The sequence below is a fragment of the Diprion similis genome, chromosome 4 (assembly GCF_021155765.1).
Source record: "Diprion similis isolate iyDipSimi1 chromosome 4, iyDipSimi1.1, whole genome shotgun sequence".
In the NCBI taxonomy this organism is placed as follows: domain Eukaryota; kingdom Metazoa; phylum Arthropoda; class Insecta; order Hymenoptera; family Diprionidae; genus Diprion; species Diprion similis.
This window is the reverse complement of record NC_060108.1, coordinates 26,511,630-26,527,759: the sequence shown is the minus strand read 5'-3', so window position 1 is coordinate 26,527,759 and position 16,130 is coordinate 26,511,630. Positions and strand designations below refer to the sequence as shown.

Here is a 16,130-nt window from a genome sequence, read left to right as displayed (position 1 = left end):
ATAAAACTGAGTATACTTAATTTGTACAATTGATTATAGGTTTCTTATTACGATATCTATTCATGTTTGATATTCATGTTTATCACAGAATAATCAATTTCTGTGCTCAACTCTTGCCAATTTATCATGAATGTTCGGGCAGGTATGGTGAAAATTATAGATTGCAAACTGCAATAACGAATTTCACCAAATTTGTAACCACAGGCGTACAAAATATTATTTACATTATTTTCAGTCACTAATTCACTTAATCATACTCTAGAATTTATCTAATCCTGCTGAACGATGAATTCAACTTACTGCACTGTATGCCGTTTTTCTGGTTCTTATGTAATTGTAAGAGGAATGTTAGTGAATTAGAGAAATAAACATTGCGCACCTAGGCGTAGTAAGTTGAATTCAAAAAAATTTTGAAAATATACATTTTTCTTATCTAATCTTTTTCCCAGGCACAGAGGAGCTATCATGAATTTCTCCATGAACAAGCAAGCACTAAGAAGAGGAGGGTAGGATGCGTGCACCACCAATTCGATTCATCTTTATTACGTGTGTAGGTCATGACCAGAAGTATTAACGGTGCAAGCTGTAAGGTGCGCTTCTCAGCCATTTCCGAGAAATTAATTCAATGAATTATCAATTGATTAATAACTAAAATTAAAATTGATAATCAAAATTTCAGTGCGTTCATGTGGATTCTATGTTATCATCAGGCTACTAAGCGCGTGGTGCAGTGGCAAGAGCCCCACTTTGATTATCAATTTTAATTTTGATTTCTGATCAGTACTTGTACCTGTTATACTTCTGGTCATGAACTACATATCGGTGATGCACGCATTTTACCCTCCCCTTCTAAGCTTGACTTATTGAAAATTGGAAAGAAAGAGCAAAAGAGTAGTGTAACTAGTAGCAATCTTTCCCTAAACTTCAAAGTCTAAAATATAATCACGCGCATTCAAAAAACTGCAGCTTTCTTTTTCTCTATGTTTGTATGTTTTAGTAATAGAAGAAAAAATTTTATTAATGAAAAAATAGGCAAAGGTTGTTTGAGAGTATTAATTCGATGTTGCGGCTGTTGGCCCACTTTTTATCATTAAATTTTCTATGATACATCATCATCACCATTATCATCCAATCATTTCTTACCTCATATCAGTAAAATGTCCGATTGGCTGCCGAAAGTGGGCTTGTTTTTATGTAACTGATATTTGTAAGTGTTTTAAATGCTAGATTAGTATGTCCTTGCTATTTCTACCAATTATAGTTATAAATATGAATTTTCAATAGTATCATACTACTAATGTGGATTCGTTTTTTTTCTCACTATTTAACATTGATACGTACTTTTTTTTTTTTAAGTATCTCATCATTCAGAGCATTGCCTTATTGCCTGTATTTGCAAGGATACTGTTGAACTTTTGCTCTTGGCATACCTTGATACTATTTACTTTTTTCAATTTTTCGAAAATCAATCAGATCGAACACGACCCAGGCAGTCTCAGGCAATGCCCACAATTTATCATTCATATTTCGTACGAATTATGATTAGACATTTTTATTAATTTCTCCTTGATATTATGTGTGAGAAAATGCGAATTTATTGTACTTTCATGTATATAAGGATTATCAAAACATATTGCATAAGATGAATTTGATTGAAGATAATTATACAAGGGAAAATAAGTCGAACAACAATTTGTTAAACCTCTTTTTTCCTTACAATATTTTTGTATTACGTAATGTTGGTGTCTGGTGTTATTCCAAGATAAGTTAAAAAAAAACAGGACTTATCTTTCACGTCAACTACCATCGCTGTACGTTATGTACACTATTCCCCTTTTTTTCTACTACAAAATAACAGTACCTACTTGTTTCCCATTTTCTACTATTGTAATTTATTGTAATTATCAAGCCGTACAATGTCAACAAAGTATTTGTATATAAACACGTAAAACGTTTCTTAGAGAAGCTATCTATGTAGCCAAAAATCCTCCATCGATCGGTAATGTCACACCATTGACCATTGAGCTACGATTGCTCAGCAGATAGACTACTGCATCCACAACTTCGTCAACCTCTGGAATTCAGAAAAGAAACGTTCAAATTACTACTGACGTTTTGTAATCAAATCATCAAAATTCACTAATTTTGTTCAGCATTAAACACTGCATATTCCTGGCTCCCTATTACTCATTCGCTACATATTTAGTTTTACTGTTTCCTATTTGATTTTGACGTCTGGAATAGTTTATATAAGCATTGGTATTAAGTTACCTCACGGGAAACAGCTAATTACCTGCGAAACGACCAAGTGGAATTTTGCTCGTCATGCTGGCAGCCTTCTCTGGGTCATTCCATCCAACACGACCCATATCGGTCATTACAACGGTGGGATTTACTGCATTCACTCTAATATTGTGCGGGCCCAACTCCAATGCCATTACTCTGAGAAACAAATCAGCTAGTTATAAATTTGTAAGATCACAATTATTAAAATATTGAAATATGTAATAGATTTAAAACACAGTTTGGAGCAACAATTCTTACTGCCAGAATGATCAAGTTCATATCAACCCACATATGTATGTATGTATGTACATACATGTGATACCTGAGTGATATATTTGATGCTAGATATTCAAAAAAATCGGCATTTTCGCGCGTAAATTCAAATGATAAGAATTGTTCAGATCATAGTCATACGGTATATATCGCTATACTATCAATTTCTGGTTATCTGCTATAATAACAGTTTGAGCATGAGTCGAACTAAAGTAGCTAATTATAAAAAATTATACTCGACCATCTATAGTTAGGTTTCTCGTTGATTTTTGTACGTATACCTTGTAAGCTGATCCAGAGCTGCTTTTGTTGCGCAGTAAACTGTATGATCTTTTAAAGCGGCTTGGCTAGCCTGAGAAGAGATATTAACTATACTTCCACCATTCCCTGTGGCTATCATACTTTTAGCCGCGACTTGAGATACATTGATAACCGACTTTAAATTAACGTTAAAAAGCGCGTCGACGTCGTCAGGCTTTACATCCAAAAAACGGTCTAGCTTGGCCGCTGCCGCGTTGTTTACGAGAAGATCTATCCGCCCTGCGCCCTCTATTGCAGCCCTTGTCGATTCCCAATCGGCGAGATCCGCTGTGATGATATCAATTTTTGGATCTTCCTGGAAAAGAGTGTCCAAGTGTTTCTGGGTGCGCGATACCGCGATCACTTTACCGCCGAACTTTGACAGTCTCAGGGCAAGAGCTCGGCCGATGCCTGCCAAATGTAATTAGAAGGAATTACAGAAGATGTCAGATTACAATTATGTACAATTAGGTATAATTGATGAACAACTTGTGCGTAGGTAAAGAAAAGTTATTAGATTTTTATATGATTTTTACCCTGTCCAGCTCCTGTCACCACAATCCGCTTTCCTTCGAAAGAAATGTTCATTTTACTATCCTGGCTCAGAACCAAATGAGACTGGCTAGCGAAACTTTCGTACTTGGCCTTTACAACTTTAGTGCGATAAAGAATTGATAATGAAAATTATGAGGCAATGCAAAATCAGCCGTAAAGATAATAACGAAACCATATGCTGCTGACGCTTGGTCAAGGTCGAATTACAGATCAAATCATTTGTGAAAACTGTACTTGAGATATCCAATCTTTAATGTAAATGGTAATCACAAGCACAATATCTCACGAATCCTACATTGAGTCCTGAGTTAATTCTCATAAACAAACTGCTTATACAATTTTTTCTTGACGTGAGAACTAGCGGCCTCTAAAACAAAATAGATTTTTGGAACTAATTTTGAAACACAAAACTCTGTAACCGATGAATGCTTACTTTACTTACCAACAGTAGATAAGACCATTGATGCACGATATGACGTTTGTGGATATGTTACTGACATGCCTTCGTGACCGAAAATTAGTTACAAAAACCTGCTCAGAGGGCGCTAGTGCTCCAGAGATACGGATTACTAGGAGATACGAAAAGCATTTGCAATCGGGTGTTCCCTTACTTGGAATAAATAATACCTGTAAGGAGCCGACCCTACCTCTTCCCATAGCCGTTGACTGATTGAAAATCGTAGGTCATTTTGTTAAATACAGATGCTGCTATGCACATCAATTTGCCAATCTCGCTTCTCGGAGGGTCATATTTTGCCGCCAAGCGTCGCTGTTGCAGCGCTACCTTCAGAGCACTCACGGAATTCTGGGACACTCAACGATTCGAACGTGTGAGGATTGCGTCCTGCGTTCTGAATTTGAACGAATTTATGTTCAAATTACTTCATTGTGAAACTGGTCATGATAAATGATCGTAGAATAAACAGTGCAAACTAAGGCAGAGGTTTGTTTTTTCACAGTATTTCTGCTATTGGTATTTTACATCGCAGAACAAATGGCGATCACAATTCGACCGTTACCTTCTTCCACGAGAGAGTAAGTTTGTAAACATTTTCTGTTATTCTCCAGAGAAATCATGTGTTAAGCGTGTTATTCACTTTAGAACGTTCCATTTTCATTTTGTTGCCATTATTTCGGGTATCAGAAGTGACATACGTTGCACGATTGTACACTCAATGTTCAATTGTGGTTTTGCATAGTTCTTGACAGAGTTCGGTTGAAGTCGTTCCTGGTATGATTTCCGTGCGGATTTTGCGATAGAAACAACGAATATAAATCCTTCAACACTGTATAACTGTTACACCTAATTTTCAACAGTTGTGTATACGGTCTCGAGTGCTGAACACTAGGTCTCTACGACACCAAAGGTCATCCTTAACGAAGCTTGCATCTTGAGGTCGATCAGGAGAGCTGAATCGACTGATCGTACATTTTAGAAGCATCGAACGATCGGTAAGTCCCACATTTTATCTGTAAAAGTATTGAGACACCGCAACCTTTGCTTGTGTTTTGTTTTTTTTTGTGAAAAATTTTCGCAGTTGCTATTTCGCGGTGCAGCGTTGCAAGCTTCTATTTCTCACGCTCAAATGCATTATTAAATGCATTTATGCATTTATTAAATAATTATGCTCGACGTAAAATCTAACTCCGTGTATATTGTGTAAGTAATATTCTGTCGTTTTAATTACAGTGCATAGAGTGCGTCATCTAGTTATTCAACCGGACAGATACTACGAAAACTACTACATTTCAAGTACGGAGCAACCCGAAGGATGTAAGTATACTTATTTCAATAATTATTTGACTACGGGGGCTACACATTTAAAAAATAGTTTCGTTACACAGTATTTGAACAAAAACTGCCAAGCTTCTACGGTTATTAGCTTTAGTTACAGGCATATTTCCAGCATAAGGCCCCCCCCCCCGAAAATCACCAGTTTACATATTGGCATTGTTTGTTTTGCTAAATTAATTCCGGTTTCCATTTTTCTTTTTTTCCAGAGTTAAGCAGAGACTTCCGAATAATTTCTCCATTACTCGGCAACGTTGGTGAGTTTGAGTTTATTTTTATGGATGCTCGTTTCCTTGGTACTATACTCTATCACGTGGCGTAGCGATAACAATAATTGTTATGCAGATCTTTGATCTCTCAGCTGCATTGATATTGGATAAGCTAATTAGCGATTGCAAGGGTGCTTGATTTTTAGTCGAATCATTAATTGCAATTACTTTTACCGTAGATTACGTAAAGTTGGAAATTTCGCATGTTGCTAAAAGTATAGATTGAGCATCGCCACAGGTAAAAATCGCTTGCTCGGCATTTTCAATAATGAATTGTGTAGTATAATAATCTGCTTGAATTTACTAATGCTGCCGTTCGAGCGGTGGATTCCCCTGAGGTTTAATTATATTCACACGATTGCCTAATTGTTGAAATTTCATAGTCACAATTTTTTCTTGTCAGTTGGCAAGTACCAATCAGTTGCTGATTCAGTTTTCTCAGATAAATGCTGATAAGCAAACAGGATAAGTCTAACAATAAACCGTTTTAAAAAAAGTTGATGTAGCAATAGTTCTCCAGCATCATTGAAATGCATTTTTAGGCCGAAGATAAAAAAATTGCCTTGTCGAAATTCATTGAACATTATTCCTCCGTTAGTGGACCCATTTTGCCCACCTCTCTTCCACACGTGAAAAGCATTTTATCGAAATCCGCATCCAACATTACTTCTGAAATAGGTCCTTATAACGTTTTGAATGTCACTCATTTACGAAATCATCGTGTAGCAGCTGGCTAATTATGGTACAAAAACATTTAGCTTCATATACCGGTGATCAATGAAAAGAATGATGTCTGTTGGAAAGAATGGAAGATCGTTTAGATCGAATATGCAGGGTCACCGTGTGGATAGGTGGTCGTTTTCGAGTACGTCGCAGTGTTTATGCATGCGCGTGTGAGTGTTTCTCTTTTTAATGTTTCCGTTGACTGGTTTTGCTAGGAATCAAGGGAGGGTAGGTGGGTCATGAGGTACCGCGATGTTACTAACTTTTGTAATCCATAGCGTAAAACGATACAGAAATATTTATTTCACCGTTCGTCTCGTTTGTTTTTACTCCAGAGCGATAAACCAATTTTTTCACAGCCACACTCAGAAATATATAGAGTGGTTAGTCGATCAAAATCTAGACTTTAATAATAATCTATGGCAGAAGATTGACGATGATCAAAAAGATGTATAATCTTTTCTGTCAATATACAGAATCGATTCAGAAATTGAATTGGAGGGTATCTAATATCGGGCTCGTTTTTTTTATCAGTATATGTCGTACTTTTGTCATAATGTTAATCATATTTTTTATTTGTTTTAGCCAGTCAATTTTTTTCTAGCTCAGCTAATCAGAATTATTTCATATCTCAAATTAAGTTTGAAACCTGAGTATTGATCTACTCAACCTATTGATGGTACTACAAAAAGTTACTGGAGAATATCCTGATCAAGTAGCCAAGGAACCTTCGTCAACCGGTAGCGTCACACCGTTGATCATTGAGCTCCGATCGCTGAGCAAGTAGATTATCGCGTCAACAACTTCGTCGACCTCTGAAAAGATGAAAGCGAAAATCATGGTTTGACTCTAAAGAGACGATTCTATAGGTAGGCGTAATAGTATAATAAAATAAGGTATAAGTCACTTTTGCTCAGCATCAAAGGACGAATGACAGAAGATATTTGTAATTGTCGGTTGTGATAAGCCAAGTTCGCAAATATCAAAAAATTTCGGACGACGGTTAAATCTATGATATTTATAGATTCATAATGGTTATTTCATTTATAACTACCAGCAAAACGGCCAAGCGGAATCTTGCTCTTCAATGCGGCAGACTTCTCTGGATCGCTGTATGCTTGGCGATTACAATCGGTCATTACAAGACCAGGATTGACTGCATTCACTCTGATGTTGTGGGGACCCAATTCCAAGGCCATTACTCTAGAAAATAATGACTATCTATTGTTCAAGTTTAACCCTTCTTCATACAACAAGTTAATTGGCAATTTCACACGACACTTGATGATATTTTGATGGTTAGTTTGGTCAATTCGGGAGATAGAAACTATCTCAGTGCCAAGTTCATTATTGAATACTAGTAGTTGGTTACGTAACGCACCGGCATGCGTATTGTGCGTACCGTGAAATAAATTTTCCATCCATCTCGCGTAATAATGAAATCTGTACAAACCTCGTAAGCTGGTCAACGGCTGCCTTAGTGCAGCAGTAAGCAGTCTGATCATGAGCAGCGACCCGGCTGAGTCGAGATGAAACATTCACTATACTTCCGGCTTTTCCTCTAGCTATCAAATCCTTAGCTACAATTTGAGAAACGTTAATAGCAGCTTTGAAATTTACGCTAAATGACGCGTCGACGTCTTTAGCCAGTACATCCAGGAAGGCGCGTGTTATAAGGATTCCCGCATTACTAACAAGATGATCCACAGGTGTCACACTCTGCAGAGCATCCTTCGTCGCGTTCCAATCCGCCAAATCCAACTTAACTATCTCGATTTTAGGATCCTCCTTCGAAAGAGTATCGAAACTCTTGTCGGGAAGGGATACGGCGATCACGTTGGCCCCAAACTTTGACAGCCTGAGGGCAACGGCTCGACCGATACCTGAAAGTTGCCCGAACTGTGTGAAACTTGTGAAATTCGAGCGAAAGATTTGAAAAGCAAAACGTCGCAGTTACGTTTCCATCTTGAGGATTTTCCAAAGATCCGCAGTGTTTTTTTCCTGTTTTTAAAAGTTACACAACGCTTTAAGCTAATGCAAAAATATCTACACTGAATTTTTTCCCATTAGTATCAATCGCTAGAATTTTACAAGTTATATAATATATTTCTCGGAGTTAGGAATTTTGATTTTTACCTAATCCAGCCCCCGTCACCAGAACGCGTTTACCCTCGAAGGGGACGTTCATTTTACTGTTAACGGTAAAAAGCTGATGACACTGCCGAGATGAACAAGATTTTGCCTTTATATTTCACCGTGATAAGGAATTGATAAAAAGGATCAACGTACATAAGACAGGTGACATTGAGAGGTGGTACCACAGTATATACAGCATTGTAAAGCACGAAGTACATCAGTAAGAAAAATATCTATTTATTCCCCATGTTCACTCGAATTATTCATTAGCCAGAGGACAACTGGAACGATATCGGCCGATCCCTTCCAATCGTCTGCTCTCTCAATTTTGCAAAATGCAGTGGGTAAAGCACCATAGTGACGCGTAATTGGCGGGATATTGTAATTTATTATTCTGCGTGATTGAATTACATTATATAACATGAGTGATTTGAAAGCCCAAGATTTACGATTTGCCTCCATTAAAATAAAAAACTCGAGGGCTACTCGAAATGAGGGGTACATGCGGCAAAGGGGGGTGGGGGGGGGGGGGGGAGGTCTCGGGAGATATCACTTATATTTTTTGGTGCAATTTTTCTAAAAATATCGAGTATATTTGGAGATTTTTTCTCGTTTCAATGCAGTTTTAAATCACTAGCGCGAGTAATCTATTATTAACGTCAAACCTATTTATCGTTCATAAGAAAATAGAATATATTACATAGATTGTATGGAAAATTATTTCGTTCTTAAAATAAAATCTTTAACGTTACCAATTACAATATCAATAATCATCTGATTCACACTCACCGAATACATCATTATCATCATTGCTATTGGTGAGAAAAATCACGTGATAACGAGAAGAGAGGGGAGGGGGGGGGGGGGGGTTTCACCAAAACCTTATTTATTTTGACAGCATCGTGGGGCGCAGCGGGGCTAGAATTAATGATAAAGACATCACGTGTTCAATGGATGCCCTCTATTACGAATATACAATATTCAAAAGCCAAGATATTTATCCTTCAACTTGCAGTTCCAAGATGTGTATTAGAGCACGTAGAAAAATAACATAAATTTATTATAAATGCTCTACCTGGACCGTTACAATATCAGAGTGTGAAGATTGCTTGCAACTATTCAATTTCGAATATATTCGTACGGAAAATTGGTAACAATCTACACTTTTTATACTCCCGGTACATATTTTTATGCGAAGTTTTATCGAAGCACAAATTCTCTGTAAAAACTGGTGATCAGTTGGAGCTCGTACGTGGTGTCACTCACGCTTGACTTGACGCATTGTCATTTTTATGATTAACAACAAAAAATTACGTTCTTCAAACGAAAAAGTTGGTGAGTCCAGAAGTTTTAAAAGTAGAATAATACAGGTGTAGAAACAGGATTTAGAAAGAACCTTAAAAGGCAATATTGCATGGGAAATCGTAAAGATTTATTTCTGTTTTATTCAAACTATTGATGACACGAGAAAATACTACTTTATTGTAATTTTTGATATATAATTCTTACCAAGAAATTATGAATTTTATTATTGCATGGAATGGTCAACTGACTAATCAACTATAATTTTTTAACCTTACCACTGGTCTCTACATGAATTGGCATGTGTGTTTGACGTACCTGTTTTGTATTTGCAAACGGTTGCATTATTCAAAATTTGTGCACAAAGCGGATGCTTAGGATAGAATTTGAATCACGACTGACATTCCTATCCAGGTCGTTATAACTTTATTTATTGTAAAATTGGGGTTTGAAGCGGAATATCAAGTGTTTCGTGCTTCAGTTTTCTACTGTACATATCGTCGGAGGCAGGAAATCTGAGTATTGATCTAGTGCTACAAATCGTTAGTGCAGAAAACATCCTGATCAGGTAGCCAGGAAACCTCCGTCAACCGGCAGCGTAACACCGTTGATCATTGAGCTGCGATCACTGAGTAAATAGATTATCGCGTCAACGACTTCGTCAATCTCTGAAAAAGTGAAAAGAAACTCAACAAGTTCGAATCAACGATTTGGTGAATAGGTTCGTAGTCAGACTTCCTATTTTTACTTGAAATTCAATTGCTTAAATAATATTCCATATAATTACCAGCGAAACGATCGAGTGGAATTTTCTTTCGCATTTCCGCAATCTTTTCTGGATCGTTCCATGCCTGGTGGCCCATATTTGTCCATACGACGGTAGGGTTAATTGTATTTACTCTGATGTTGTGAGGCCCCAATTCTAAAGCCATCACTCTATAGAAACAGATAATAATTTTTATATACCTCAAGAGACTGACTTTTGAGACTGATTTTGTCAGAGAATTTTCGAGAGTGAAAAACTGGGACGAAAGTAACTTTTAACAAATTCTTTCGTGTGTGTGTTTTCCTTCAATTTGAAGATTCGTCGAATTCTTACAACCGCGACGCACCTCGTTAGCTGATCCAGGGCTCCCTTGGTAGCGCAGTAAACGGCGTGATCCTTCAACGCGACTTTGCTCGCTTGAGAGGATACGTTAACGATACTTCCGCCTTTACCTCCAGCTATCATACTTTTAACCGCAACTTGGGATACGTTTACGACCGACTTCAAGTTCGTATTAAAAAGCGTGTCAACGTCTTCTGGCCTTACGTCCAGAAACGCGTCCAGCTTTGTCACTGCGGCGTTGTTAACGAGCAGATCTATTCTCCCCACACCTTCCATCGCATCCCTCGTCGTTTTCCAATCGGCGACATCCCCTCGGATTATTTCGATGCTTGGATCTTCTTGGGCAAGAGTGTCTAAGTGCTTTTGGGTGCGCGATACGGCAATCACTTTTCCACCGAATTTAGACAATCTCAGGGCAAGTTCTCGACCGATACCTATAAAAGTAAAATTTGAAGAACACGCAGCTCGTTTACATAGAGTGACCATCAGTTTTACCCTGTCCAGCTCCTGTCACTACAATCCGCTTTCCCTCGAACGAAATATTCATTTTATTATCCCAGTGTTCAGTAAACTAATTGAGACTGGCACGAGAAACATTCCGACTTGGTTTTTATAACTTTACAGTGATAAAGAAATGATAAAGAATATTCTCATGCAATTAAAGTCAACCAGAAGCCATGATAAACTGTCGAGATAACACAGAAAGTCTTCTTCTTCTCTCCATATTTTAACAGACTTAAACTCATTGTACAGTGATAGATACACAACGTATGCACTGAAGCATACGCAGCGTCTGAAAAAAGTATTCGTGGAGTTAATTGTGTGTACACTAGACTGTATCAAAAAAATTGACAAATTTTTTTTTTTTAATGCTATACTGAAAATATTGTTCAAGATGACGAAAAAGAAATACCATAAAAATTTCAGATTTTAATATTGATATTTAGATGTGCCTCATCGCGATTTTCTACTTTCCATAAGAATAACATGGAAAAAATGGTACTTGCTCCTTGCGATTTTTATAACTAGATAACGACGCGTCGTACAGAAAATTCATAAACATGTTTTTGTAGGAAATTGAACGTTCTACAAAAAAGGTCTCTTGTCATTTTACGATAAATCTATTCTTTCAAAAGTTATTTAAGGTCAAACATCAACAAAGGACCTCAAATAACTTTTGAAGGAGTAGATTTATCGTAAAATGACAAGAGACCTTTTTTGTAGAACGTTCAATTTCATACAAAAACATGTTCATGAATTTTCTGTACGACGCGTCGTTATCTAGTTATAAAAATCGCAAGGAGCCAGAACCATTTTTGCCATGTTATTCTTATGGAAAATAGAAAATCGCGATGAGGCACCTCTAAATATCAATATTAAAATCTGAAATTTTTATGGTATTTCTTTTTCGTCATCTTGAACAATATTTTCAGTATACCATTAAAAAAAAAAAATAGTCAACATTTTTGATTCAGTCTAGTGTACACAGTTCACTTTGTGTTGGTTTTGAACTTACTTTAAGTATATTGCAAACCATGATATCCTTATCGTCTAGCGCCATTATGAAGAATGTCTTTCACTATACGTTTCACTGTACAAAAAAACACTCTGCATCCTACACGTTTCCGTCATTTCAGACGCTTGAAAGTTTCGATATTCCTTATCGGGAGGTATCGAAGATGTTGGAGCTGACGGTCCCATAGCTCATTAAATAACGAAGGCATTATTTATAATCTTTACATAGCATTGATATTATTGATCTTAAAATGGTTGTTGGAATATTTCTGAAGACTTTTACAACCGTATCAGTGTTATTGGGTGGGGAACGTATGTTAGGTATAGGATTTAAGCGCTCGCAGGTATCTAGTATTTGCAAAGTTGTGTCAAGAAACTTAACCATGAGTTACAGCATGACTATAGGTACTCTTCTGGTGCTGCTAATTGTAAATTAAGGTACCTTAATGAAATTTCAGAAGCTGAATTTTTTTATTAACAGAAAGTTTAATTCTAATCTCAATTTTTATATTCCTTTCCTAATTTTCAACATGACACCAAATTAGCACTTGGCGAGTATTTGATTATGCTATATCTCATGATCGGTTTTCATAACATGACTCTACTAACATTATACACGTGATTGTAACTGAGGAATAAGTTTTGTTGTATTGTATAATCCAATGATTACTTTATTTGAATTTCACACAGTAATAGGCCAGTATAGTGATTAGGAATTTATTGAAGTTCACGCACTGTAACCATACGAGCGGTTATTGAATAATAGTTCCCGTCTACGTAGCCAGGAAACCTCCGTCAACCGGTAGCGTCACACCGTTGATCATTGAGCTCCGATCGCTGAGCAAGTAGGTTATTGCATCAACGACCTCTTCCACCTCTGAAAGAAAGAAGCGAAGAGAAAATTATTTTCTGATGCTGAAGACGGGTTTGTAAATAGACGTGATCAAATACGGTATAAGTTACTTCAACTCAGCGTTGAAGAACTGACTTTGCAAGTTTGCAAATTTTATTAACATTCGGACGACGGTTAGATATATGAGATTCAAAATTTCGAAATTGATATATGAAGTATAACTACCAGCAAAACGGCCAAGCGGAATCTTGCTCTTCATTTCGGCAGATTTTTTTGGCTCGCTCCATGCTTCGCGACCCAAATCAGTCATTACAACAGTTGGATTGACTGCATTCACTCTGATGTTGTGGGGACCCAATTCTAAGGCCATTACTCTAGAAAATAATGACAATTTATTGTTCAACTCTCATGCTTCTTTATACAACAAGTTAATTCGCGTTTTCACACAACAATTGATAACTAGTTAGTTAGAGATAGACTGGGAGTTGGTTATGTAAGCACTAACACGTGTATCGTGTGTACCGTGGAATGTGTCACCCGATGAGAGTTAGATAACGTTTCATCTATCTGGCGTAATAACGAAATCAGGAACAAACCTCGTAAGCTGGTCAATGGCTCCTTTGGAGCAGCAGTAAACCGTGTGATCGTGAAAAGCAGCTTGGCTAGCTTGAGATGAAATATTCACGATACTCCCGGCTTTTCCTCTGGCTATCAAATCCTTAGCTACGATTTGAGAAACGTTAACGGCAGCTTTGAAATTTATGTTAAATGTCTCGTCGATGTCTTCAGCCTTTACGTCCAGGAAAGCATGCCCTCTAAATATTCCGGCATTGTTAACGAGATGATCCACAGGTGTCACACTCTGCAAAGCATCCTTCGTCGCGTTCCAATCCGTCAGATCTACCTTGACGATCTCGATTTTAGGATCCTCCTTCGAAAGAGTATCGAAACTCTTGTCGGGAAGGGATACGGCGATCACGGTGGCCCCGAGCTTTGACAGCCTGAGGGCAACGGCTCGACCGATACCTGAAAGTTGCCCGAATTGTGTGAAACTTGTGAAATTCGAGCGAAAGATTTGAAAAGCAAAACGTCGCAGTTACGTTTCCATCTTGAGGATTTTCCAAAGATCCGCAGTGTTTTTTTCCTGTTTTTAAAAGTTACACAACGCTTTAAGCTAATGCGAAAATATCTACACTGAATTTTTTCCCATTAGTATCAATCGCTAGAATTTTACAAGTTATATAATATATTTCTCGGAGTTAAGAATTTTGATTTTACCCGATCCAGCCCCCGTCACCAGAATACGTTTACCCTCGAAGGAGACGTTCATTTTACTGTTAACGTTAAGAAGCTGATGAAACTGCCGAGATAAACTAAGATTTAGCCTTTGTATCCCACCGTGATAAGGAATCGATAAAGAATGTTCTCAGGTAACGGACAGGTATATAGTAAGTATTAGGAGGAGAGTAACATAGCATATAAGCATACAGCATAGCACAGCTGGCACAGCTGGCAAAGCTGGCAAAGCAAAGCATCTTTGCGATGCGACACGCCAAGGTCGGCACCACAGGCAGAGTAGCAAGTCACCTCCTCGCCTCGGTCGGTAACACAATCGCAGTCGTCACCGTCGTGTGGAACTGTCAAAGTCGTTATTGACGTTGACGGTGAAGGCGTATATATATAATGTGTTGTGACGGAATAAACAAACAGTTCATACAAATTTCGTAGAGCTGCTCGTACGATTGGCCAAGGTAATTATATTTTCTAAAATTTGCGCACCTGATCTAACTCGGAATGCCTGGCAGTTTATAACTGACTATCGAGGTTATGTTGCTGCGTATTGTTCTGTCCTATCGACGGTTTCATTGTTCCTAAACTCAGGCTGTTCTGTTCGTATGTACATACAAGATGCGGAAGATGTCGGCAGAAGTCTTTTTCGGCAGCGGCGGAATTCTCCACAAGGCTCTCATGTTCATGATGAAGTTGGGATGGAAGTCCAGATTTCGATTACCCGTTCTCATTGTCGTCGCCTTTCTCGCCCTCGACGAAAGGGTCGAACTTGAGATACATTTTGTTTAAATATTCTTACACGATTGGCTTAATTTTTTTTCTAAAACTTAATAAACGTGATTCATAGCTAATATTAATGCATAAGCACAGCAACGACATTCTTGCTGACGATATTGTAGCTGATCATAATGAAGAAAAATGTAATAGACAATTTATATTAAGCATTGTTCTTACGTATGTCCGTATGTTACATCGTTATATACCTAATTATAGCAAAGTTGGGAAGAAAAATTCCTACTTGGGTTTAATCTGGATTTAAATTTGACATAGTAGATATATACTTATCGATTGTTATCAATTGTTATGATATTATGGATAATCGAATTTAATAACATTACTATGTGATTTTTTTACTCCTGCACATGGCCTTGACAATGTTCAATAATGTCGTAATAGAGAAAACATGTGTAAAGTAGTAAATAGAATCTCGATTATCCGAACCTTCATTACTCGAACTACAGCATGAATTTGCACCTTAACGAGGGTCCGAAATTTAAGTAAAACGAATACATAAGTACGCTGTTAATAAAAATATATCCACGGAAAATTGCGTTAAAATTATTAATATTTCAATCAACTTTGATCGTGAAGGGAGGTAAAATAATGTGACAAGTGTCAAAGCCACAGATTATACGTGCAAACGTAATCGTAACGTAATAATTAATATGCATTCGTGATATTCCGTTACATTATCCGAATCCTCGTTAATCAGAAGTACTCCCGTTCCCAATTAACGGGATATCGAAGGATGTAACGAAGTTGATTAATGAAGGTTCTACTGTAGGTATAGCATATTCAGGAAGCATCTGTTTGACAGAAATATTGTATACCTCATACGAATCTTTAATCGGTTCTCTGACAATCGAATGGACTATCGTTACTGATTAGGTACTTGTGATTAACTTAATACAATTCTGTACTCTTCGATCGTCTTGATTGATAGTAATA

The 16,130-nt window shown here is 37.3% G+C and overlaps 4 protein-coding genes across 4 annotated transcripts; all 4 read right to left on the bottom strand.

Annotated features, from left to right (window-relative positions):
* Nucleotides 1-1,873: 1,873 nt before the first annotated feature.
* On the bottom strand, nt 1,874-3,739 carry LOC124405787 (L-xylulose reductase-like). Its single transcript, XM_046880992.1, has 4 exons — nt 3,396-3,739; nt 2,841-3,270; nt 2,294-2,442; nt 1,874-2,074 (listed from the first exon to the last, which is right to left on the bottom strand). The coding sequence occupies exons 1-4, from the start codon at nt 3,445-3,447 to the stop codon at nt 1,971-1,973; spliced, it is 735 nt and encodes a 244-aa protein (XP_046736948.1). The 5' UTR covers nt 3,448-3,739; the 3' UTR covers nt 1,874-1,970.
* Nucleotides 3,740-6,909: 3,170 nt separating this feature from the next.
* Nucleotides 6,910-8,386, bottom strand: LOC124405790 (L-xylulose reductase-like). Its single transcript, XM_046880996.1, has 4 exons — nt 8,335-8,386; nt 7,652-8,081; nt 7,253-7,401; nt 6,910-7,013 (listed from the first exon to the last, which is right to left on the bottom strand). Exons 1-4 carry the CDS (start codon nt 8,384-8,386, stop codon nt 6,910-6,912), a joined length of 735 nt encoding a protein of 244 aa, XP_046736952.1.
* A 1,706-nt stretch (nt 8,387-10,092) lies between these two features.
* On the bottom strand, nt 10,093-11,291 carry LOC124405789 (L-xylulose reductase-like). Its single transcript, XM_046880994.1, has 4 exons — nt 11,240-11,291; nt 10,749-11,178; nt 10,424-10,572; nt 10,093-10,304 (listed from the first exon to the last, which is right to left on the bottom strand). The coding sequence occupies exons 1-4, from the start codon at nt 11,289-11,291 to the stop codon at nt 10,201-10,203; spliced, it is 735 nt and encodes a 244-aa protein (XP_046736950.1). The 3' UTR covers nt 10,093-10,200.
* Nucleotides 11,292-12,938: 1,647 nt separating this feature from the next.
* Nucleotides 12,939-14,576, bottom strand: LOC124405788 (L-xylulose reductase-like). Its single transcript, XM_046880993.1, has 4 exons — nt 14,391-14,576; nt 13,709-14,138; nt 13,338-13,486; nt 12,939-13,136 (listed from the first exon to the last, which is right to left on the bottom strand). The coding sequence occupies exons 1-4, from the start codon at nt 14,440-14,442 to the stop codon at nt 13,033-13,035; spliced, it is 735 nt and encodes a 244-aa protein (XP_046736949.1). The 5' UTR covers nt 14,443-14,576; the 3' UTR covers nt 12,939-13,032.
* Between the last annotated feature and the right edge of the window lie 1,554 nt (nt 14,577-16,130).

Coding starts and splice junctions, on each gene's coding strand:
- LOC124405787 (XM_046880992.1), bottom strand. CDS start 3,447: ATGAACATTTCTTTCGAAGGAAAGCGGATTGTGGTGACAGGAGCTGGA. Junction 3,271..3,395: donor GGTGACAGGAGCTGGACAGG/GTAAAAATCATA, acceptor TACATTTGGCAG/GCATCGGCCGAGCTCTTGCC. Junction 2,443..2,840: donor GCTCTGGATCAGCTTACAAG/GTATACGTACAA, acceptor TTTGTTTCTCAG/AGTAATGGCATTGGAGTTGG.
- LOC124405790 (XM_046880996.1), bottom strand. CDS start 8,386: ATGAACGTCCCCTTCGAGGGTAAACGCGTTCTGGTGACGGGGGCTGGA. Junction 8,082..8,334: donor GGTGACGGGGGCTGGATTAG/GTAAAAATCAAA, acceptor GGCAACTTTCAG/GTATCGGTCGAGCCGTTGCC. Junction 7,402..7,651: donor GCCGTTGACCAGCTTACGAG/GTTTGTACAGAT, acceptor ATTATTTTCTAG/AGTAATGGCCTTGGAATTGG.
- LOC124405789 (XM_046880994.1), bottom strand. CDS start 11,291: ATGAATATTTCGTTCGAGGGAAAGCGGATTGTAGTGACAGGAGCTGGA. Junction 11,179..11,239: donor AGTGACAGGAGCTGGACAGG/GTAAAACTGATG, acceptor TTACTTTTATAG/GTATCGGTCGAGAACTTGCC. Junction 10,305..10,423: donor TCCACTCGATCGTTTCGCTG/GTAATTATATGG, acceptor TCACTTTTTCAG/AGATTGACGAAGTCGTTGAC.
- LOC124405788 (XM_046880993.1), bottom strand. CDS start 14,442: ATGAACGTCTCCTTCGAGGGTAAACGTATTCTGGTGACGGGGGCTGGA. Junction 13,487..13,708: donor GCCATTGACCAGCTTACGAG/GTTTGTTCCTGA, acceptor ATTATTTTCTAG/AGTAATGGCCTTAGAATTGG. Junction 13,137..13,337: donor TCCGCTTGGCCGTTTTGCTG/GTAGTTATACTT, acceptor TCTTTCTTTCAG/AGGTGGAAGAGGTCGTTGAT.